This window comes from Megascapheus bottae, chromosome 25 (assembly GCF_031878675.1).
Source record: "Megascapheus bottae isolate mThoBot1 chromosome 25, mThoBot2.hap1, whole genome shotgun sequence".
Taxonomy (NCBI): Eukaryota; Metazoa; Chordata; class Mammalia; order Rodentia; family Geomyidae; genus Megascapheus; species Megascapheus bottae.
In genome coordinates, this window is record NC_143533.1 from 10,279,102 (window position 1) to 10,303,185 (window position 24,084).

At 40.4% G+C, this 24,084-nt stretch overlaps 1 protein-coding gene across 1 annotated transcript in view; it reads right to left on the minus strand.

Annotated features, from left to right (window-relative positions):
- Nucleotides 1–802: 802 nt before the first annotated feature.
- Nucleotides 803–24,084, minus strand: part of Rab8b (RAB8B, member RAS oncogene family) — a 58,570-nt gene continuing 35,288 nt past the window's right edge. Inside the window, exons 2-8 of the mRNA XM_090358237.1 lie at nt 17,295–17,355; nt 13,681–13,741; nt 11,545–11,622; nt 10,310–10,399; nt 8,872–8,937; nt 5,421–5,471; nt 803–4,951 (exon numbers count right to left, since the gene is read on the minus strand). Of these exons, the coding sequence (XP_090214363.1) occupies nt 4,859–4,951; nt 5,421–5,471; nt 8,872–8,937; nt 10,310–10,399; nt 11,545–11,622; nt 13,681–13,741; nt 17,295–17,355 (500 nt within the window). The 3' untranslated portion in view covers nt 803–4,858. The remainder of the gene's footprint in view (nt 4,952–5,420; nt 5,472–8,871; nt 8,938–10,309; nt 10,400–11,544; nt 11,623–13,680; nt 13,742–17,294; nt 17,356–24,084) is intronic.

A 24,084-nucleotide genomic window follows, 5' to 3' on the forward strand; every position in this document is an offset into this window, starting at 1 on the left:
TCAACAGTGAGAACTTCTAAATTGGGAGAAAATAGATTCATAGTGTCTAGACTATGTTTCAGTTCAATTTTATTCTTCCAAGTTATGTTGAAAGTAGGGAAGTAATGAAGAGAAGAATGATGTCCATTCCTCCCCCATCTGTCTATCTGTAATGGCTTTTTTTCCTTCTTCTGGTGCCAATGTTAGGGCTTAAACTCAGGGCATGGGCTCTGTCCTTTACTTTTTTCACTCAAGGCTGGAGCTTTCATATTTCAGCCACAGCTCCACTTGAGGCTTTTTTCTTATTAATTGTAGAGCTAAAAGTGCTGGCTTTTGGGGGCATGGAGTTTGGCCTAGTGGTCGAGTATTTGCCTAGCATGCACGGAAGACCAGGTTTCAATTCCTCAGTACCATATACGTAGAAAAAAAAAGCCAGAAAGGGTACTGTGGTGAAGTGGTCGAGCTCTAGCCTTGAGAATGCCCAAATACAATGCTCAGGCCCTGAATTCAAGCCCCAGGACTGGCAAAAACAAAAATGCTGGCTTTGAACCACGATGTTCACATCTCAGCCTCAGATCTCTAGCCTATAATCAGGTAGGATTATAGGTGTGAGCCACCAGTGTTCAACTCGCAGTACATTGTAAACAACATCCAAATAAGGGACTTGCCTATTTTTTTCCCAAATCTTTAAACATCTAGCAAACATCTACCGGGTAAATACAAAGTTTGTGAAATTATCTCCAGGTCCACGGTTTGAACTGAACCCCCTACAAATTTGCAGAAACAGTTTTAAATGTGAAATACACATATGAGAAGTCAAAAGCACTTTCATTATGTAGTTTTTATTTTAGATGAACATTATTATACGTAAAAAAGTTCACCCGGAATAAAATCTATTTTTAAAAAATAAAACACAGCATCAGTTATCAGTACACAGTTAATGGATTGGCTTAAATAAGGTTAATTTTGACAGCCCCAAATCATCTGCAAGAGTGTTATACATTAAGCCAATGAAGAAAAAGGGAAAAAGTTTAAACCGACACGGTATGGAAAAAGTAGATAATTCCTGTGAAGGGAATGGTTGTAGTCCAATCATTTATGGTATTGTGCGTTACAGGAACTGAAGTATCAGTTTCAAACAATTCATCTCTAAGGCCATACGAACAAGTGATAGTTAATTAAACTTACATTTCTTTTTTTAAAGCTAAGCAATGACATAGGAAGTTCTATTAGTTCTTGGCAACAATATTTGTTACCTATGGCACACATTTCAAGAAATGAAAGAAAATCCGAAAATGCCGCTAAGTGCAAATTTTCCATTTCTGTACAGTTCAGTTTTTTTAATATAGTGAACATGACGTCTTAAAGAGAGGATTGCTCCTACTATAAAAGTTTGCTACAATTTGACATTTTAGTAGCATATTCTGTCTTCCTAAGGTCCCTCTCCATCAAGAAATTTCATTTTTGGATATTTCTCTGCTCCCAGATGTAACAAGAAAGAAAAAAGAGTATCTTTCCTGTTTTTTTCTATTGTTGTTTTGTGTTTTAAAGTTTTTTTTTAAGTTAATTGCAGAAAGGAGTGCTTGAAATTTGAGATAAGTAAACCAGTGTACGAGATGTGGTCTCAAAGTTTTTAAGTTTAGAAGCTCACCTTTAAAGACTACAAACTAAATTTACAAAGGGGTTTAAGTCACAAATTTGAAAAAACATCTGTTTAAATGTATCCCTCACTGATTACAAGAAAATTTTTATAAGCTTTAATATCTGTAAAATGCAGTTATAATCTCTTTAGAAACTTCTGCAAAAATGTATCTATATTGCACACCTAAATTTATTAATGGAGATGGGTAATAATACATATATTTATGTTAGAGTATATGACATGTATAGTTTACTCAAACTAAGATATCACCTACCTTTCTCAAGGATGCCTTGAGTTCAAGTGGAGACAAAAGAACACATAGAGTCTAAAGTTCATTAGATACTTACAGGCTGGCTTGCTGTTTTTCTACCAAGTCTTAGAATACTATTTAGCTAAATGAGGTATAATTTAAAAAATAGTCCTTCAAAGTAGAGAATATGGTCTTCTGAAAAGTTATAACAAAGACTACATAAAATGTTCTTGGAAACAGTAAGAATCCTGTGGCACCTTCTAATGGATGCACAGGTGTCTGAAGTAAAATACATCTAAAATCAGTTCTCAGCTAAACAATGTACAATCAATTGATTTCCACATTACTTTAGTTACAGCATGTCTGGATCGTCTGACACCCCTAGGCTCTATTTGAAAAGGTCTAGTTTAGTTCCATCAGTGTCAACATGAACACACTGATATGAAGTACAGCAACTGAGCCACTAATCCTGCCGATCTATGTCCCTTTACTCATGAAACCACAAAAACGTCTACAAAAAAATGCTTCCCAGTTTTTTTTTTCTGTTTCAGCAGGGAACAGACAAAATGATCTGTTACAAAGCTTGTCTATGAGTAGAAAAAAAAATAATGCACTCTATGTACATTATTAAGCAAAATGGAATATTTATTGAGTCATTTCACCATGCAGAAAGTAAATTTCCTATGGTCTTAGCTCAAATTATGTACAATTTAGCAAAGCTAAATGTAAGAAAATAGCAAAGACAATTTATTTCTGTACAACAGAGCATACCCAGTTTGCTGCTACTTCAAAGAGCATCTAACTTTTCACAGGCTCTTTCATAGGGAAGTTCATGGAGACTAGTTAGTAGGCCAGAAGATGAAAGAAGAGCAAAGAAATGATACAAAAGCGAAGCATTTTCTGCTGAAAAAGAAAAAATGAACCACAGAATATGTCAGTTTTGGTATGCAGACAAGCCCTGAGATAGAAACCAAAGTGTTAAGACACCAAAATAGTCAGAGGTAAAAATACTAAGAGTTACATTCATAATGGTGTCTTAGCACACACCTTTTGCCAAGTATTTTGTTACCATCCAGAAAGCCTAACTGCTTGGGTTTCTTTTTCCACCTCCAGTAAATTACTGAATACATTTTCCAAGGAATCAGTTTTAAAAAAAAAATGTATCTAACCTGAAGATGGTCAACTGAAAATCAATTTTCAATAATAATCTACCATTAATATTGGGACAGCAACAGATAGCTTTAAGCCCACAGCCATGCATTAAAAAATAAAAATAAAAAACAAGGAGACTGAATTATGTCCAAAGTAAGTTCAACATGCCTACCATGTAAGTTCAGCATGTCCCTGAACTGACTCAGTCTTCAGCTAAGGATCAAAGATTGACTGGTCCAAGCACTGAAACACAGTGTCTTAATGTGAAGCAGAATTCTCTGTGAGAGCAATCAATCCATTTCTACTTCCATGTCTAGGCTACAAGCCTCTGTTGCCTAATAGGGAGAAAGCTAACAGAATTCAGTTCCTTAGTCATCCACTTGCACTGTAACACCAAAGGCTAGAGGGACATTAGAAGCAGAATTTGGCACATAAGTTAACACTAAATACTCTTTGCTCATGTAATGGTTTTATTTATAAAAGGAGCAATGGTACCAGTGTTTGGTGAGAAACATAACTAAGCTTTTCCCTAGCTTTGGCTCTGATTGACTGGACCAGGTTCTTGTAACAATGAACCCAGCAGATGGAGCGAGTTTATACATCCAAGCACAGCTGCTGGCCAGCTGACATCTTGCTAATGAAAAGGCAAATATTCCCTAGGGGGAATATTCTAGGGGCTATACTAGGCCTAATCTTTTTCTTGTAAAAATACCAAAAATGGGACCCCCCCCTAAAATCATTATTTTCACCATTACTAAGAGCTATTCTTAAAACGTATGTCTACAAGTTCATCTCCCTTCCAGGCAGGTATGCTTCCTGTAATCTAAACCTAAGTTTACTTAACACTCACAGACAAAGGTAGTGATAGAAGTGGGTGTTACAAACTAAGAGGTGACCCTAAGGCAAAATAAATCGTATTTTTTAACCACATTCAGAAACAGAGGCAAAACCCTACATGATGAACTTCCCTCCCCCCCTAGATAAAATGCTGACTCTAGAAGTTCACAAACAGAAATAGACAACCATGTTTGAGTATATAAATTCATTTTAGAGAATTAAGTAATTGTGGCAAGTCAATAGGGGAAAGAATAGAAAATATAAACCTCGGAAAGTGAGATATGGGTGACTTCCAATGCAACTGCATAGATGAGGCAGAGATAATTAATTAAAAAGTGATTCATTCAGCTATTCAGGTGCTGACCAAAAGATCAGCAGGAAAGAAAATCAAGTCCTAACTCAAAGCAACAAAGATGCTGTGGCTAGCTGGACATTGTTATGGGTTGTTAAAGTAAAATTCATCAGAATTTAATGATTCTTAAATTCACAAATCAAAGCCCTTCAATAAATGATACTAGTGCAATAACATTTAGCCCTGTGATTCAGATGAACTCATTTTCATAAACCCACCTCTACTTATTAGTCTGTGGTCTTTTAAAATATCCCCAAACATACAAATTTATACAAATTTGTGTTGAAGTTGATGAGTGGGAGAATGTGCCATAATGGGGAAAGGCTAATGCTGAAGTGCAAAGTTACCAAAAAAAATAAAAGAAAAGGCAGGTAAGCAGCTTCTGCAATAGGCAATAAAACAAAGGGAAACCAGTTAGGTCCTGGAGTGTCTCCACATCATTGCTTCCAGCCTTGGAAAGAGGAGCCTGGTCTTTTGCTTGCAAGCAAGGCTTGAATCCACTTGGTCATCTGTTCAGAGAGGAAAGTTCCGTGATGCTCTCAGAAACAGCCGGGCAGGGTGGCTCTGTGGCTGGGTGACCTGTGCTTTCAGAAAAGCAGGAAAGGGCCCTTCGGTGCGCTGCAGTCTCTCAGAAAGGAAGAGTTTATCAAAGCAGCGAACAGCGGAACAAACTGGTCTTCTTGGATCGGTTTTCTGTGATTTTCACTGGCCCACCTGCCCCTGATGAGTTGCTGTCATTCTAAAAAACAGAAGACTAGAGTCACCAAGGAAGGGAGGGAGGCTTTCATGACCCCTATATTGAAATGTGTGGATCGTGTCCAAGAAAGAAAGGCCTCATACTGTGGAGGTAGGTACTCTACCTCTTGAACCATGCCACAAGCCCCCTTTTTTGCTTTAGATCGTCTCATTTTTTTAAGTGCCAGTCCTGAGGCTTGAAGTCAGGGCCTATGCGCTGTCCCTTAGCTTTTTTTGCTCAAGGCTAGTACTCCACTTCTGACTTTTTGGTGGTTAATTGGGAAAAAAAAATGCCTTGAACTTTTCTGCCCAGGCTGGCTTAGAACCACAATCCTCAGATTTTAGCCTCTTGCATTGCTAGGATTATAGGAAAGGGCCACTGACACCCAACTGAGAAGTTTAATATTATAATTATAGTTATCCTTATTAGAAAAAAACTATACAATAGAAATAATATTGTAAGTGATACAAACCATTTTTCTGTTGAGTTTTGTCATTATATCTCGCGCAAGTGTAAAAAATGCCTAAAGATAAAACAAAAATTCATTAAAATTTATAAACATTTCAAAAGAAAAACATGGCATTACTTAACCATAATTATAGTACTTTAGAGACTTTTTTCTTTGGTCAGTTATGGGGCTAGAGCCTGGATGTTGTCCCTGAGCTTTTGCTCTAGGCTGGAGCTCCACTACTTTGAGCCACAATACCACATCCAGTTTTCTGGTGGTTAACTGGAGATAAGTGTCTCATGGACTTTTTTGCCTGGACTGGCTTTGAACTATGACACTCAGATCTCAGCCCCGTGAGTAACTAGCATTACAGGTGTGAGCCACCAATGCTCATCTTCTTCAGTGTTGAGAAAAGAATCTAATTGCAATTGTATTATATACACTAATGTGGCCTATTTTTTAATTACCAGCATTTTCTAACATCAAAGTGTCATTCATTTTTAAAAAAAATTTTTTGGGGGGTCATGGGGCTTGAAATCTGGGCCTAGATGCCCTACCACTTGAGCCACAGCACCACTTCTGGTTTTCTGGTGGTTTGATTGGAGATAAGAGTCTTTCTGACTTTCATGCCCGGGCTGGCTTTGAACCATGATCCTCAGGTCTCAGCCTCCTGAGTAGCTAGGATTACAGGTGTGAGCCACCAGTGCCAAGCTCATCCTTTTTTTTTTTTTTCCTTTTGGTGATTTGGACTCAAGGCCTTGTAACCGATAGGCAGGTGCTCTATCAATGAATCATACCTACAGTCCTCTTACCACGCCCCTGCCTGGACATCAATCCATCTATTTTATACTTCTTGTCACAGCATGACAGGCACATCCTACCTGTCCAGATTCTTCCATTGAGTCTTGAAATCTGCCCAGGCTGGCCTGGAACTGCTATCCTCCTGATCGCAGGCCTCTCAATTAGTAAGGACTTCAGGCATGAGCCAAATTCCTCCACCAAATACTATACTAATAAAGCATCTACCACAAGTTTCCAATATGACTTGTTGAGTTTTAAGAACCGGGCAGAGTCTCACTCTAAGCCAAGCCCTCTTCCTCAGAAGAGGGCATAGGGCCTGATAGAAGATGCTGTCTGATGAGTGAATGAATAATTATACAGTACAGCCTAAAATCTAGCACTACAAGAATCTCAATCTCTTCTGAAGTCAGACCTAACCTTCCACATCTAATGCTCCAAAATCCCCACCCAGTTCCTAGGGTTTGGTTAAACTCCTTCCCACAGAAATCAATTCAAATGGACAAAGGGCTTCTGGTAACATCAGTGACAAATTTATCCATAATTACCTCCTGACCCAGAAGATAAACCATCATTTTAAAACCCATCATTGAAACCTCTGTTTCTGGCAAGCTGAGAACTCAAAGCTGCTTTCAGTTGTCTCTCTGTGGAACCCACCACTTTGTCAGCACCACTCCTGAATCCCACAGTTGTGCTGTCCTTCAGACAACAATAGTTGTCTAACTGTCGCACCAATCTCCTATGAGAAGAGGTTTCAAAGTAACCCCATCCTAGTTTCTATGAAGCTAACCTCAAAAATGTAAAGCTCTGCAGAAACTACTAGACTCTTCAGATCCCCGGGCCTGAGTACTCAGCTCAGGGAACTCCACAGACAGTGGCTGCCTGCATAAGTGGAGGCTGAGCCAGGGGATGGAACTGCCTGTACGGAAGTGATCCTGTCCCACCACCCTAGCTGACATAAGGCTCCCCTCATTCTGCTAAAGGGAGATTCTTTCTGCACAAATGGAACTATTTTCCTGTTTATGCTTGTATAAATAAATCAGTGACCACTTCCTGTTTCCCAACAGCTCTTAGCCAACCTGAAAAATGAATGTTATTTGAAACAAGAAACAACAAAAATTCTAATTGTTTCCCACAGGCCAATAAAGTAATTTTAGCCTCATATTAGATGGACAATAAGTAAATTAAGAAATCAACTGTAAGAATACCTGCATATTGTAAATACTGTAAGTTATGTGTGTTAACATATTACATGAATTCCCTTTAGGATGAGGTTAAATGTCTGTGTGTGTGTGTGTGTGTGTGTGTGTGTGTGTGTGTGTGTGTGTGTGTGTATTTGAAGATAAGAGTCTCATGGACTGTTCTTTGTGGACTGGCTTCAAACGACAGTCCTGAGTAGTTAGTATTACAGATGTGAGCCACTGGCACCAAGTTTAGGATTTTTAACAAAAAATTAACAAAGAAAGTATCATCAACCATTCCACTCTTGGTGAAAGATGAAACTATTCTTAGAAAACTTTAGATGATCCAATTTTCTTTTTCTGATAAACACTACTAAATGCCATAGAATTACAGTGTATTGTTCTTAATATATAAAGCAATCTGCTCAATTAACAGTTCAGCTGGTGCAGTGGCTCACATCTGTAATCCTAGCTACTCAGGAGGCTAAGCTCTGAAGATCAAGGTTCAAAGCCAGCCAGCTGTAGAATGAAAATCCATGAGATTTTTTTTTCCCCCCCAGTCCTGGGCTTAAGCTCAGGGCCTGAGGACTGTCCTTGGATTTTTCTCAAGGCTAGAACTCTACCACTGGAGCCTCAGCACTACTTCTGGCTTTTTCTAAGTATGTGGTACCAAGGAATCGAACCCGGGTCTTCGTGCATGCTAGGCAAGCACTCTACCACTAGGCCAAACTCCCAGCCCTCCATGAGACTCTTATTACCAATTAACCGCCAGTAAACTGGGAGTGGAGCTGTGGCTCAAGAGGTAGAGTGCTAGCGTTGAGCTGAAGAGCTCAAGGGACAGCGCCCAGGCCCAGAGTTCAAGTCCCATGACCAGAAAAAAAAAAATTACAGTTCAATTTTCTCCTTTCTCTCTCCACCTCCCCCCCAGTCCTGGGGCTTGAACTCTAGGACAGAGAGCTGTCCCTGAGCTTCTTTTGCTCAAGGCAAATGCTCTATGTGAGTCATGGTGCCACTTTCAGCATTTTCTTAGTAGTTTATTAGGGATAAGAGTCTCATGGAATTTCCTGCCTGGGCTGGCTTCGAACCTCAATCCTCAGATCTCAGCCTCCTGAGCAGCTAGGATTACAAGTGGGAGCCACTGGCACCTGCCTCAATTCTCTCTTGAGACTATACAGACATGAAAGTCATTTAACTTGTCAGTGCCAGACTGCTAGAGGATGACTAAGAACAATGACAAGGGCACTGAGGACCACTGCTTGGCCAGCCGGCCTGATTTCCAGCTTCCCAAAGGCTGCAGTGATCAGAAACTCAACTTCTGTGTCCTTGAGGAGGGCGGATGCTGAATTCAGCAGCCAGAGTCCACAGGAAAGGCAGAGGCACAACTGGGCACGAAGCACCCATCTCTGGGTCCATGACAGGTTTTCACCAGGCACCAGGAAGCCCCCTGTGCAATGGTGTCCCTACCTACCAAGTCACCCCACATTCCTGATTCTTACCTCTTCTACATTTGTGCTGGATTTTGCACTTGTCTCCAAGAATTTAATTCCATAGTCAATTGCTAACTGAAAGGCAAGCAGAAACATTAAAACTCAGCCAGCCTCGGTTTGCACAAACAAAGCACTTATATTTTTTTAAGCTTTTCAAAAGCACCTCAAAATAATGTCTAGATCAGGATGCCTGAGGTTCTCCAATTGCTTTGCTTTCTTCTACCATATTTGAAGTTCAATAGTTTAACTTCATCTAAAAATGGCATGGCTTCCCCTTTATATGCAATATCAGTACTTGTACTTCTCTTTACCCTAATATACATATAAGAAAAATCAAGAGATGGATGCCCACTCATCTATTAACTAGTAATTCATTCATCCTTTTTATCTGCTCCCAGTGTACAATTCTCCAACAGCTCCTAAGCTGACTTATTTATAAATGAACTGGTCCATAATAAAACAAAAACACTGAAGCACCTACTGCTTTCATTTCTATTGGTGGAGACAAATTTGAAGTCTTCTTTATTTTCTACCTGTGCTCAGAGTTCCCAAGAGTAAGTAAATGTTTTTCAGGCAACGGAAAAATGCCTTTGCATGGACCACTTGGGAAGAAAAATGCCGAAGTAAAATTCCATGAAAATTTCATTTAAAAAAACCAAACCTTTAAGTCAATTTGGAAAATGCCACAGAAGTAAATATATACAGAAATAAATTTGAGGCAAGGGATCCAGTTTGCGATAAATCTATAAATGATCCATCTATATAGCCAGATCCATTGGAAGCATTTATCCCAATGACCTGTAGTAAAATATTCCTTGGGAAAAATTAATTGGCAAATGAGTAATTGAAATTTCATTTTTACCAATTACTTTTTTTTTTTTTTTTGCCAGTCCTGGGCTTAAGCTCAGGGCCTGAGCACTGTCCTTGGACTTTCTCAAAGCTAGAGCTCTACCACTTGAGCCTCAGCACCACTTCTGGCTTTTTCTAAGTATGTGGTACCAAGGAATCGAACCCGGTCTTCGTGCATGCTAGGCAAGCACTCTACCACTAGGCCAAACTCCCGGCCCCTTACTTTTTTTTTTCACAAGATTAATCATTTTACTTTCCAAACCTAAGCTTTTCATACAGCTCTACAAGAATCAGCCTGAATGACCTCTTAGGCTGAAAAAAACCTTAAAAAGGACCAATTTGTATCTCCCAGAAAACATTCCTTAGCAAATTCTTTAGTAGTGAGTCATAACTACAGAGTATCTGGAGCTGGCTCCTGAACCCCCATCCCCCCACCCCACCAATGCAAGTATGGCTGACTTCTGGGTTGCTGACACGACACCCAACTGTACAGGATTAGAAACATGGCTAGTTTAAAAACATAAATCAAGAAGTAATACTAGCAAAAATGATTATTTAATTCAAGTAGATTGTAACCTTCATCTATTCAGCAAGTTACCTTTTCCCCTCTTTCTTTGGACACTTGTCTTTTGTCATTCATATCACATTTATTACCCAGGATCATCCTTTCCACATCTGAAGAGGCATGCTGCAGGGAGGAGAGAGAAAACAGTGTGTTTAACAGCCTGAGAACAAGTACAGCTACTCAATAGAGAAGCCTAACCTGTCAGAAACACATCACTGCAGTTAGTGATGAGACAATCTTTCATTCCACACAGGCCCAATTCAGAGACAAGTTTACAATAGAGAAATGGATCCTTTATTGAGCCTGGGCTAACTATCCCAAGAGCTTATAATCATTCTCCTTTCTTTTTTCACATATAAAAAAGAAAGAAAAATGAAAGAAAATTAGTTTATGGTTATCTCATAGCAAAACTTCCCCACTTGGCTCAGAGACAGAAAAACAGTACTGAGTGGCCCAATGGAGAAAACAATCTGGATTCTGTACTATTTAAAATACAAGTTCACTGGGTTAATATGCATGTAAACAAAATTACTAGAAGGTCAGATTTCTTTCTGAAATGCTGAAGATATTTTGAAGAAAAATTAAATAAATTGTTCTGAAATTCTGGTGTGTGTGTGTGTGTGTGTGTGTGTGTGTGTGTGTGTGTGTGTGTGTGCATGTGTGCATGTACACTGAACTCAGGCCCAAGCCTGGGCACTGTCCCTTAGCTTTTTTTGCTCAAGGCTGGCACACTACCACTTGAGCCACCAATCCATTTCTGGCTGCTTAGCCAGAGGTAAAAGTCTCCAGAACTTTTCTGTCTGGGCTGGCTTCAAAAGAAGAGCCTTAGAACTCAGCCTACTGAGTAGCTAGTAATACTGGTGTGAGGTATTTGTGCCCAACTTCAGCCAAATTTCAACTATGTAAGATGGGTAACACTTTAGCAGGGAAGAAAGTTGCAAAAGTAGACATATTTCTGCCAGCCAAACAATATGATGTAATAGATGGAATCTGGGATGCAGAGTTTTTCATTCTGGGACCTTTACTTAAAGCTGCATCAACACTGGCAAGTCACTTCTTTTTGACCTGAGTCTCCTTATAGATAAAATGGGACTCAGTAAATTAATTCCAATACCTGCCCTGAGTTTAAAATTCTCCAGAGTCCACAATCCAGACTGCAAGAGAGATCCAGCCAACCCTTTCCTTTCACAGAGTGGCATGAGGGCCAGCCTGCCCATGCCTCACTCTTGCAGTAAGCCATCTCCTCCAACTTTCTCCTTGATACTTACCTCTTCGATGTTTCTGATCCAATTCTTAATATTGTCAAAGGACTTCTCATTTGTGATGTCATAAACCAGCATAATTCCCTACAAGAGGAAACAATGGACTTCACGTAAGGACTTTATCTAACAACAATGATGGTCTATATATGCCATCCACTCTTCCCTCCAGAAAACTGTGCTTAGCCCTTTGTGTGTTAAAAAAAAAAAGATTCAAAATATGGGGGTGGGGGAAGGGAAATGAGGACCAAGACATGAGAAAGGGTATCAATGTATGTGAAGTAATGCACCTTCTATCTGGTGAATATAATGTAACCCTTCAAAATAAACTTGAAAAGCACAGACAAGCAAAATCAAGTCTTTCACTGTCTTGTCACTAAATAAGTAAAAAAAAAAATCTGTTAGCATCCCCACTGTTAAAGAATGGACTGGTCACTGTGGTAAAGATGATACCTGACCTCAGAAGATAACAATCACACCCACTGAAGCTGTGGACCAGTTTAAGCTAAAGTGCAGATAACACTGAGAGGAGATATCACACTGCACATTTTCCTCCAAGCAGAAACTCTCATTTCTTAGTCCTCCTCCAAGATTTCTACATTTCTCTCTCCTTCCTTGCCCCTCTCACTCTCCCTTCCTTCCATCCCTCCTTCCTTCTTCCTTCCCCTTTCAGACTCTCTCCCTTTCTCTTCTTTTTCTTCTCTTCTTTCTTTCCCTTCCATTCCCTTCTTTTTCTTCTTTTTGGAGACAAGGTCTTGCTATGTAGCTCAGAATGGTATCAAACTCATGATCCTCCTGGTTCGGCCTCCTGAGGGCTGAGATGATAGGGGTGTACCATCATGCCTACCTAGCTAACCTCCATCAGGACTGAGGGTACATGCTCCCTTGCTTGATTGCTTGCTCTCTCTCTCTCTCTCTCTCTCTCTCTCTCTCTCTCTCTCTCTCTCTCTCTCTCTCTCTCTCTCTCTCTCATACACAGATGTCATAATTTAAGTATATCAAAGAAACTGAAATATAATGTTTTTGGTACATGGATTTAATTAATGATGTCATATTTCCAAAATCTCTAGTCTGATATTTCTAAAAGGTTCATCTTCCAAATGATTCAACTAACACCTGCATCTTAGCTATTTTATAAGTTATACCCTTAGCCCACAATTTAGTACTATGAGCTAAGTCTACACAACTGTTCATCCATTCAACAAGTAAGCTGAGGAAAGATAAGGCAATAGATAAGTGAAAAGTCCTGAAGTCTAAATAAAAGAACACATCACAACAGCCTTGTTCTACATAGCAAGAAGAGCTACACATTCAACTGAGTATCTACTCCCGTATTGCCAGCATACAGGAGCATGCAGATGGTGCCCAAACACCACCTCAAGAGTGTAATCGAGAAACAAACAAACAATATAAAAGCTTGAGCTCAGGCAAGGTGGCTACTTCCTATCATCCTAGTTACTCAGGAAGCTGGGCTCTGAGGATCTTGGTTTGAAGCCAATGATGGGCAGGAAAGTGTGAGAGACTCTTATCTCCAATTAACCCCCCAAAACCTGGAAGTGGTGCTGTAAGTCAAATGGTAGAGCAAAAGAAGTCAGGGACAGAGCCCAGGCCATGAGCTCAACGACGGACCAAAAAAAAAAAAAAAAAAAAAAGTTGAAAGTAGAGATGTAGCTCAAATGTGAAATTGAAGCCCTGAGTTCTTGAACTCAACCCTGGAACAAAAAAAGAAGAAGAAAAAAAAAAAAGAGTGAGAATTCTGGAACATCTAAAAGTTAATTCCCGGGGGAGGGGGGGAAGGTGGAGGTGGAAGGGTAGAGAGGGGAAATAAGGAAGAGGGTAACACTGTTCAAAAAGAAATATACTCATTACCTTACTTATATAACTGTAACCCCACTGTAAATCACTTTTAAAATAAAATTTAAATTGAAAAAAAAAGTTAATTGCCTGCTTATTTACTGGCAAGACTAATGGCAAGATACAATTTCTAAAAATAAAACATAACCAAAGGGCCCTTTTAAAAGCTCTGTTCTCATACTGAAAACTTGTCTTTTCTCCTCATTCTAAGATTCCAGCTTGCTCCTATGACCTGGGTAATACATATTTGTGTCTGACTTCCACCTGGAGAGTTCTAAAACCCACACTTACCATGGCACCTCTATAGTACGCCGTCGTGATTGTTCGGAATCTTTCCTGACCTGCTGTGTCCCTATAATGTGAAACAAAGGACAGAGTAGTTTTAAAAATCATCACTGCCATCAGTAAGGAGAGGTCCAAGCTATAAGGAGAGAAAATTCTGGTCTGCTCCTGGCACTATAATGACAGAGGAATTTAGAGAAGGAGACCCAGAGGGAGCCCATTGTGTCTCCTGAGCTGGAGGCGGTGGTGGCCACAGGAGCCTGTCAAATGCTCACAATCTCTTAGTGACAGAAACTTGGACCTTCAAGGAGGTGGCCCGTGGGAGGGACTCTCAGAGGTAGAGACAATCCTTTTTCTAGGTGCTTTATGATTAAGGAAATCATTTTTGCTTTCTTGACTGGATGTGAGATTTCTGTACAAAGCAAACAACTGAACCAGACTTACTGTGTTCATTGTACCCAGCAGAGCACAATGGAGAAACCTGTCTGCTCTATAATACTTTCAACTACACAGCCCTCCATTACATGAGAGTCTGGAGGTCAGTCCATCACTGTACATGATTCCAAAGACTTTTAGGAACACCTCAAAAGTAAACCATTTTTTCATATAGTCATGCATCTTTTTAGTTGATAGTATACCATTAAAATATATTCTGATATGCTGGGGTATGCTCAGAAAGTTCTACTCTGTCTTTCTCTTTCTGTCATTTACATATACATGTATCTTTTTCTCTTTCTGCACTCCTCAAAATATGAAAGTTTCTACTTATATTTACAGCAGCAGTCCTACAAAGGAAGGAAGACAAATTTCCTTGCTCCTTGCTATTTGGGGAAATCAGTATCTTCAAGCTTGCTCGTTATAGCCAGAACTAATTTACACCCTATGCTGTGAAGAAAAATTAAACTGTGCAATTTAATTGCAGGGGAGAAAGAGGCATTTGTGGAAATTTATTAAAAATCTAATATATACTAAACCATCACGGGATGAGGACCTAAGGGAAACAGAGTCAAATAAAAGCAATCAACACCTTAACACTAATGTCTTCTCCACAAAACACTTCCACATTGTGTTGGCACAGTGTCCAACAAAGCTGAGTGGCAGAGGTGGTCATATTACTACCTACCATCTTCATTCTACAAAGCAGAAAACAGGCACAAGGGAGGTGTGGTACCAGCTCTGTCCCTAAACAGTTTATAGTTGAAGGAAACTTGAGTACTCCACATCTTAGATGTTTAACACAGGGCCTAAAGCCTTATCTTGTTGCTTGCACTGATCGGCAGTTAAGATACTGGTGGTTTTTATTTTGTGCTTAACAAACTAATCATGGGAAAACCAGAAGCCAAAACACCTCCAAGCAGGTTAATCATGTTTTCCTGACTCAAATACATTGCTCATTTAGAACCAGCTTTGCAGTGAGGATGGAGAAGAAACCTTTGGGCATTATAGGAAGGTTGTGAGGAATTAATAGGGACTATTTTACTTCTCAGAGTAATGATAGGGCCATGACGTCTGGGATACTGCATTAGTTCATTTTATAGGATGATAATCAAATATGGAAGGCAGGCTACTTTATAAAGGAAAAAAAAGGCTTATTTAGCTCACAGTTTTGGAGGCTCAAGGGCATATCACTGACATCAGTTCAGCTTTACTGAGGACCCTCTGGGCAGCGTCACATCATAGCAGCTGGTAGTGGTGGGAATGGGTGCACAAGGAAGAGCTCACATTGAAGACAGGAAGCCAGGGAGTGACCCAGGGGTCAGGAGCAAGATTGTATCAGAAGTTATTCTTGTGAGAACTCACTGCAGGACACCAGTAATCCCTTCCTAGGACAATCTCCCCCAGGACCTAAGGTCCTCCCACGAGGCTCCACCTCTTAAAGATTCCATAGCATCTCCCACTGCTGCCCTGGGGAGCAAGCTTCCTGGAGATGATTACATCTGCCATGGTGGTTCTAAAGCTGGTCAGCACCCAGCTTCAAAATCACACATTATGATGGTCAGGACTGTGTGGCATAGTCAGATGCCCTCTTTGCTTCCCTCTTCAAATTACCTTCATTTCTCAAGATAGTTAATCTTTTACTAAATGCCAGGAGGTGAAAAGGGCAGCCTGCAAGAACCCTCACGTTTTCTAATGAAGCCACTGGGAATATTAGGTTAGGCTAATAATACAAGAAGGAAACTGATATGAATGAAGTTCTAGGAGATCTGAGTGGCTGTCTCAACTCAGGCACTTTCCCTCAAGGAACTTAACTACTCTAAGTCCCAGTTTTCTCCTTATAAAGGAAGAGCAGAAAGATTATAATCCTAGCTATTCGGGAGTTTGAGCTCAAACTCAGCAGGAAAGTCCATGAGACTCATCTTCAGTTGACTACCAGAAAGCCAGTAGACCTATGGCTCTAATGTCAGAACAACAGACTTGAGTGAAAAAGCTAAGGGACAGCACACAGAGTTCAAGATCCAGGACTGGCAAGCAAAACTTGTTTTCTGAATACAGAGTAGCTTCAATTAAAGCATGACTTTTTTCTTTTATTGCCCAGTTCAATAGTCCTCATTCTTTAACTTAATGAGAAGACATAGGCAAATAAATTATCCAATATCAGAGCTAGAGGGGAAGTCCAATGCCTTCAACAGAATTAATTTACAAGGACATAAAAAAACAGAATGAGTGTACCATGGACCTGTGTGGGAGATCCCTGTGTTAAAGGATTGCTTCCTAGGATGGCATTACTGGACAGTGGCAGAAAACGTTTAAAAGGGAGAGCCCAGTAGAGGGCCCTGGGACCTTGCTCTTGCAGGGGCTTGTGGTACCCTGGCCCCTTCAGACCTCTCTCCTGCTTCCTGACTCAGGAGAAGAGCAGTGTGCTCTGCTTCACGATGCCTGCATTGCCAGTCAGAACCATCATCAGAGGCCTATGCCAACGGCTTGCCCAAAACTATGAGTCTACCAAACCTTTTCTCTCTGTTAATTAATGATCTCAGGTATTTTGTTTTAATGATGAAAAGGAAAGGCAACTGGCCCAAAGTTCTCAGTCTTGGAGGGAATTTGTGGCAGGAACCCAGATCTGCATGTTGTTTCATGTTTGTCTCACCTGACCGTTTCACAAATGCAATGAGTTACCAATGAAGATGTGTCTTCCCATGTAAAATTAAGAGCTGTGAATGGATTTGAATGCGTCTCTTTTGGCTCCAAGGCTTATTGATCATTCACCACCTGCTCATTCATGAGAGATATCTTTGAAGGGCGCTCAGACTTATCCACTTCTCCTTAGTTCTTATAAAGAAAAAAATGTTTTAGATATTACAAAATGCCTCTTCCTGGGGCCAGGAGTTTGGCCTAGTGGTAGAGTGCTTGCCTAGCATGTACAAAGACCAGGGTTTAATTCCTCAGTACCATATACATAGAAAAAAGCTGGAAGTGGTGCTGTGGCTCAAGTGATAGAATACTAGCCTTGAAAAAAGTCCAAGGACAGTGTTCAGGTCTTGAGTTTAAACCCCACGGTTGGCAAAAAAAAAAATAAATAAAATAAAAAATAAAAGTGGTTCTTCCTTACCACAGTTCACATTCAAATTCCCACTCTTAATTCCTACCTCAGTTAGAAGCTCTGTGTGTTTTATTTCACTTACCAAATCTGAAGCTTGATTTTCTTTCCATCGAGTTCTATCGTTCGGATTTTAAAGTCAATTCCTGCCAGAAAAAAAAAAAAGAGGGGAAAAAAAGATAGGCTAAGTTTCTTCAAATGAATCCAAGTCTTAGTAGCAAGAGGACAAAGCCTGCTATTGAAAACAAGCTCTCCAACGCACTGGAAAATGTGAGGCTAGGGAGGGTGTGAATGGTACACTTCCTCTGCAAGCAGGCCTAAGAAAGGAAGGCTAATGACCTGGTGAAGAATTCCCACACGGTAAATGCCATGTATTACAGGCCTCATTATGCTGGCACAAATGGACCCCCCATCCCACAAAGTTACATAATTTGGAAGGCTCCAGAGCACACCATATTTTATGCTTCCTGAATTACATACAAATAATACTCCCCAGCTACCACCCCCCCATCCAAAGACCACAGGCCTTTGTCAAACATCTTCCTCCATCCTTTTCCATTTGTTTCCACAGTACGTCTGTGTGACTGCAGGGAAGGAAAAGCCTGTGTTTTATACATGTAGCAAGTCTTTTATATACATTTTTAATAATGTGTATTAATCCCTGCAGTTGCTGCCAGGGACTGACAGCCAGCCTAGGCAGAGAATCTCTGTGAGATTACTATCTCCAATTAACAACCAAAAACCTGGGAGTAGAGCTGTGGCTTAAGTGGTAGAACTCCATCCTTAAGCAAAAATGCTAAGCGGTAGTACCCAGGCCCTGAGTCAAAGCTCCAATTTGGGCATATGCATGCACACACACCACACACACACACACACACATACACACACACACACACACTCATGCATGCACACACATAACACACAGTTGAAATGACCTTTTTTTTCCTACTCTGGCTTATCGGCACAGTAATTAATGCTTTCTGAGACTTCATCTGCGGGAAGGAATCAAGGACATTGCCACATTCCTTCAACAAAGCAGTTCCAAGCTTCTCTAAGCTACAGAAACGTTCTATTGAACCTAGTCTTTTGTTCTCTGGGTTTTCTTGAGCTGGTGAGAAGTATTATCCTTCTGTTATCTTCAGAACTTCTACAAGATGGTGACACGTTAGCATCTTTTCACTATTCAGAAGTGTTCAGGGGTTGTAAAGAGGTGAACATTATTAAGCTTTTACTTATGTTGCTGTCAAGAGTCAGAAGACAAGGCAAATATTGAAGGTGCACAGGGAAAAAATGTAAGCTGGTGCCATTCGTTCAAAGGACATTAATATCTTATTAATACTACTAAACAGCACTGAGCTGGGAAGCCAAGACCCACAATGTAGGCAACATCTGTCACTAAACTTGTAGGCAGGTTGCTTAATCACTATTGACTGCTGTATCTGCTACCACTACAGAAGCTGAGAGGATCTAAATAAATAAGTTGTATACTATGGCAGGTGCTGGTGGCTCACATCTGTAATCCTAGCTACTCAGGAGGCTGAGATCTGAGGATTAAGGTTCAAAGCCAGCTCAGGCAAGAAAGTCTGAGACTCTTACCTCCAATTAACACCAGAAACCTTAAAGTAGAGCTGTGGCTCAAAGTGGTAGAGTGCTAGCCTTGAGCAAAAAAAGCTTAGGGATAGGACCCAGGCCCTGAGTTTAAGCTCCACAAGTGAGTAAAACAAACAAACAAACAAACAACAACAACAACAAAAGCCTACCAACCCTATATACTGTGTGTGAACAAGCTTCAGGAACTCAGAAAATTCACAGAAATGAAAGAGGTCAGACATTCTGATTCTATTATTATGTGGGGATCCTCAGTGGTTCTTTCCCAGGATGCTGTGCCAACCTTTCTCCCTGGTCTAATTCCTCTGTGTGGCTCTGGAAGAATAACTTGAACAACTCCTGTTGCAAAATCAGTGCACTGGGCACTGGTGGCTTAAACCTGTAATTCCAGCTACTCAGGAGGCTTAGATGTGAGGAACTCAGTTTGAAGCCAGCCTGGGGAAGGAAGAGCTAATTAACTACCAAAAAGCTAGAACTGGCCATGTACTGGTAGCACATACCTGTAATCCTAGCTACATAAAAGCTGAGATTTGAGATCTGAGATCATAGTTCAAAGCCAGCCGTGGTAGCAAAGTCTGAGGGTTTTAGCTCCAATTAATCACCCCAAAAGCCAGAAGTAGAGCTGTGGTTCAAGTGGTAAAGTTCTAACTTTGAGCATGAGGCATAGAGACAGAGCCCAGACCCTGAGTTCAAGCTCCAGGACTAGTACACACAAACACACACACACACACACACACACACACACACACACACACACACACAGAGCTAAAAGTGGAGGTGTGGTAAAATGGTAAAGCATGAGTCTTAAGTGAAAAAGAGAGCTTGGGGACCTGAGTTTAAGCCCCAGTATTAGCAGAAAGAGGTAAAAAGAAGAGTGGGGAGAGGAAGGGGGAAGGAGGAAGAGGAGAGGGAATATCCAGTTCCTCTAGCCTGGAAATGTCAACCTTCCCCACTAGAACTGTTTTCCAGACACTGCACCTTCAGCTCCTCTACAACTTAGGCTCCATGCCTCAACTGGCCCAACACTTTCTTCTCTTTGAGTGACCTGATCACTCTGCAGCCTTCTTTATAGATATGGCTCCCCTCACATAGCCAGCCCTCTCCCCTTTCCTCAATTCCATTAGCAGTGCTGTGCAAGGCCTGGCTTTGCACAGCAATGTAAGTCCATCATTGAGCTCTGTGAACTTCCCACTCCCACACCATCCTTTTGAACACAGAAACACGTATACAACATACACTAAATTCAAAGTTAAATACTCTTAGATATTTAAGAAAAGGTTAATATAAAGTGAGAAAATACTTCAAACCAATGAAATTCAGTTCTATTAATGGGCTCAAGTAGTAATAGTTATGTTGATAAGAAATCTTATTCCTATAAGAAAATGGAGATGCATGGGTAATTAGCTTGACAGTCATATTCATAGAAATATATAGTGGATTGACAGTTACTCTTGCATGCAAAGAATAATTAACTGGAGGCTATTCTGGGGTGAAAAGAATAATTACTTGAAAACTACATCAATTCAGGTGCTTTCAACAGCTAGTAACAGAAATCTCAAAGCAAACGAGCTTAAGATAATTTCTAGACCCAGCAAACCAAGTGATGACTTGGGGTTTTGGAGTGGCTTGTGCAATGGCTCTGGCTCAGTTCTCTGCACTGCCCTCATCTCTGCCCTTCTGGGAGGATCAGTTTCACCCTCTGACTGATACCAGTTCCTGACCACAACAACAATACTATCAAGAAAAGATCATTTTCTTGTGCCTAACCGCGACACTGCCTTTCCCCTCAAACCTCTGACTGTTCCTTCTGGGGTAGAGCCATGGGAGTGTCACATTCTGGTAGCCAAAGGCCAAATTCCTGAATCCATTATCATCAAGGATAGATTCATCTAAATGTATCTCCATTTTCATTTTTATTTGAAGTCCATAATTACATACACTTAGTGTAACAGATCTTTTTGTTTTTGCAAATTGATTCTTATGAAAATTGTTTGTTCATGACTGTTGTTTCTTCATTATTGGAAGGCTGGGGAGGAAGTATGAAGGAAAGTCATAGACTTATATACAGGAAGCAGGACCTTAGAGATCCTTCAGTTGAGCCTTGCCTTTGGAGCTAACAAAACTGATGCTAAGGCAAAAGCAGCAATTAACTTAGATTCATAAATACCAATAAAAGAAGGTTTAAACTAAAATGTTGGCACTTAAAAATCTTGCTTTCTCAAGGAGATAGGCCCAGGTCTCACTGGGGAAGCCTGCTCTGTAAAGGTCAAAGGAAAACACTGACACCTTGGTATACAAGAGGGCTACAAGGATTCAGTATGGCTGAATCCAAGAGAAAAGAACACACTGCAGAAATAACAAGGCAGCCAGGTGCCGGTGGCTCACGCCTGTAGTGGTGGCTGAGATCGGAGGATCATGATTAAAAGCTAGCCTAGGCAGGAAAGTCCGTGAAACTTTATTTCCAATTAACCACCAAAAAAAAGCCAAAAGTAGAGCTATGGCTCAAGTGGTAGAGCACAAGCAACAAAAGTTGAAGAGCAGTGCCCAGAACTGAGTTCAAGCTCCCAATAATAAAGTGAGACATCATTTCTGAAAAATATTTTCCTATACTGAAACCAAGTTGGGTGCCAATGGCTTATGCATATAATCCTAGCTACTCAGGAGGCTGAGAAGATCTGAGGATCACAGTTCAAAGCCAGTCTGGGCAAGTAAGTCCATGAGACTCTTACATCCAATTAACCAGCAAACAGCAGAAAGTGGAGTTATGGCTCAAATGTTAGAGTGAAAATGCCAAGGCCCTGAGTTCAAGCTCCAATACTGGCCCACATACTGGCAAAAAAAAAAAAAAAAAGCCCAAACTAAAATGTGCAGCATTTACTAATCTATCCATGTGTAAATAAAGAATTAAAATCTATACATACATTCCCATGTAATTGAAGTATAAGAATGGTTATTATCTGTTATCTCTGGGGAGTAGCAAACCTTTCCTACTCACATGAGACTTTGATTCTATATATAATTTGTCATTTCTAACCTCAAGTGGACACGAGAATGATTTTTTTTAATAGATTGTGGGGCTTGAACTCAGGGCCTGGGCCCTGTCCCTGAGCTCTTTTGCTCAAGGCTCGTGCTCTACCACTTTGAGCCACAGCACCACTTCCAGTTTTCTGGTGGTTCACTGGAGGTAAGAGTCCCACAGATTCTCCTGCCTAAGCTGGTTCTGAACTATGATCTTCACATCTCAGCCTCCTGAGGATTACAGGGAAGTGGTTTTTTATGTTAATAATACTTTTATATGCTTGACATTTTTCAAAGCAATGATTAGTCATGTGGATAACTAGAATATGGAAATACATTCACTAATGGTAGTAAAAAAAAAATCAAGCCAAAGTTTAGTCATGGCAAGCATCTTAGAAATGTATTGTGGGTGGGAGCAGTATTGCTTCAGTGTGGAGCTCCTGGGACACCTGTCAATGAGGCACTAGTAAGAGACATGTGGCAAGCACTTACCCAGAGAACAGCTTAAATGGTGATTCCCAGAAACCAGAGGGGCAGTGAGGTAGCTGGAGGAATGACCTTGGGCAGCAGAACACAAAAGGAAGGGAATGTTGGGCCTAGCCCAAACCCACAATGAACAGACCGCACAAGGAAAAGGAGGTTGAATGAGCAAGTATTGTGTCACCTTTCATTCCATAAATTGGAAATGCTTTCCTATGGACAAGGTGCAGACTGATAGCACTCTTGTTATTCCATAGTCAAATTAGTCCATCAGCAGATGTGAATTACATGACCATTTTTCTCCCAAGAGAATGAATAGACAGGCTGGCCCTGGGTTTGTGAATGGGTGCAGAGATACCATTGCCTGAGTGTGGGAAAGATTTCTTTTCCTGACCTTGGGAATGCTTTCTCAGGCTGGCCAGCTCTCCCGGCCTTCAGTATGAGCTGTGATCTGATGTATTTTGCCCTCTGGGTGCTGCAGCTTAGAACAACACACAGTTCTTCAGGGTCACTTGGGGAAGTCTATGGCCTGGGCCAGAAAAATCAGTGCTAAGGGACCATCAAGCCACTTTTGACATCTGGTGATCACTGAAGTTCTTTAAAAAGTTCTTTTGGCTGTTGTCAAAAAGCCATGATTTCTGAGTTATTACACCTTTCAATAAATGTCACCAACACACAATTTCAAGGCTGGCTTTATTCAGATCACTGCACATTTTTCCTACATGACTTATGTTATCTATCTCCCTTTGACCCACATGGAGTAGCAAAAAGTCAACACTGTGCTTTTACAATTAAAATAGGGAAAGATGTTCTTTGTTTCAAAAGTATACTTGGAAACATCAGTGATCCCAGGCTATCTGAATATGGGCTATATGGTTTGTCTACTTACATTTTTGAGATATTCCAGAAATAGAAAAAGAAGTATCCCAAATATTGAAACTCTTTTAAAGAAATGCTACATTCCCTGCCTTATTCAGGGATTTCTTTTTTCATTTTTTTTATTAGACAGAGTCTCACTATGTAAAACCAGGCTGGCCTTGAATTCCCAATTCTCCTCCCCAGTCTTCTGAGTGCTGGGATTATAAAGACTTTTATTATTAACAATGAGCACATGGTATAAATTGATCTTTCCAGTTCTGAGACTTTCATTGATAACTATACTTATGTCATAGGTGCGTGCATATGCATATACGTGTATGCTTTTAAACATGGAAAATAATTAAATTTTAGAATAGCTGACTTCTAGATAACTTAGTTGAAATCTCTAATTAGAAATCCAGATTATTCAAGTAGGAAAAAGTGAGTCATATTCTGAAATTGAGTATTTTTCCAAAATAAAGAAAAAGATGTGAAGAAAATGTACAAAAGTAGACTTAAAATTAAGAATGTTACTTGGACTGAGAGACAAGACTGAGGAAGGTATTATTCTTTTGAAACATGTGTTCTGGCCGGGAGTTTGGCCTAGTGGTTAAAGGGCTTGCCTAGCACGCATGAAGACCCGGGTTCGATTCCTTGGTACCACATACATAGAAAAAAGCCAGAAGTGGTGCTGAGGCTCAAGTGGTAGAGCTCTAGCCTTGAGAAAGTCCAAGGACAGTGCTCAGGCCCTGAGCTCAAGCCCAGGGCTGGCCAAAAAAAAAAAAAAAAAGAAACATGTGTTCTGTCAATGTGTTCTGTTTCTGCCTGATATTTTCCCGTATATATTGAGAACTGTTTATTTTTGTTTATTCATATTAAAATTTATGATCCTGAGGCTTGAGAGGAAAACA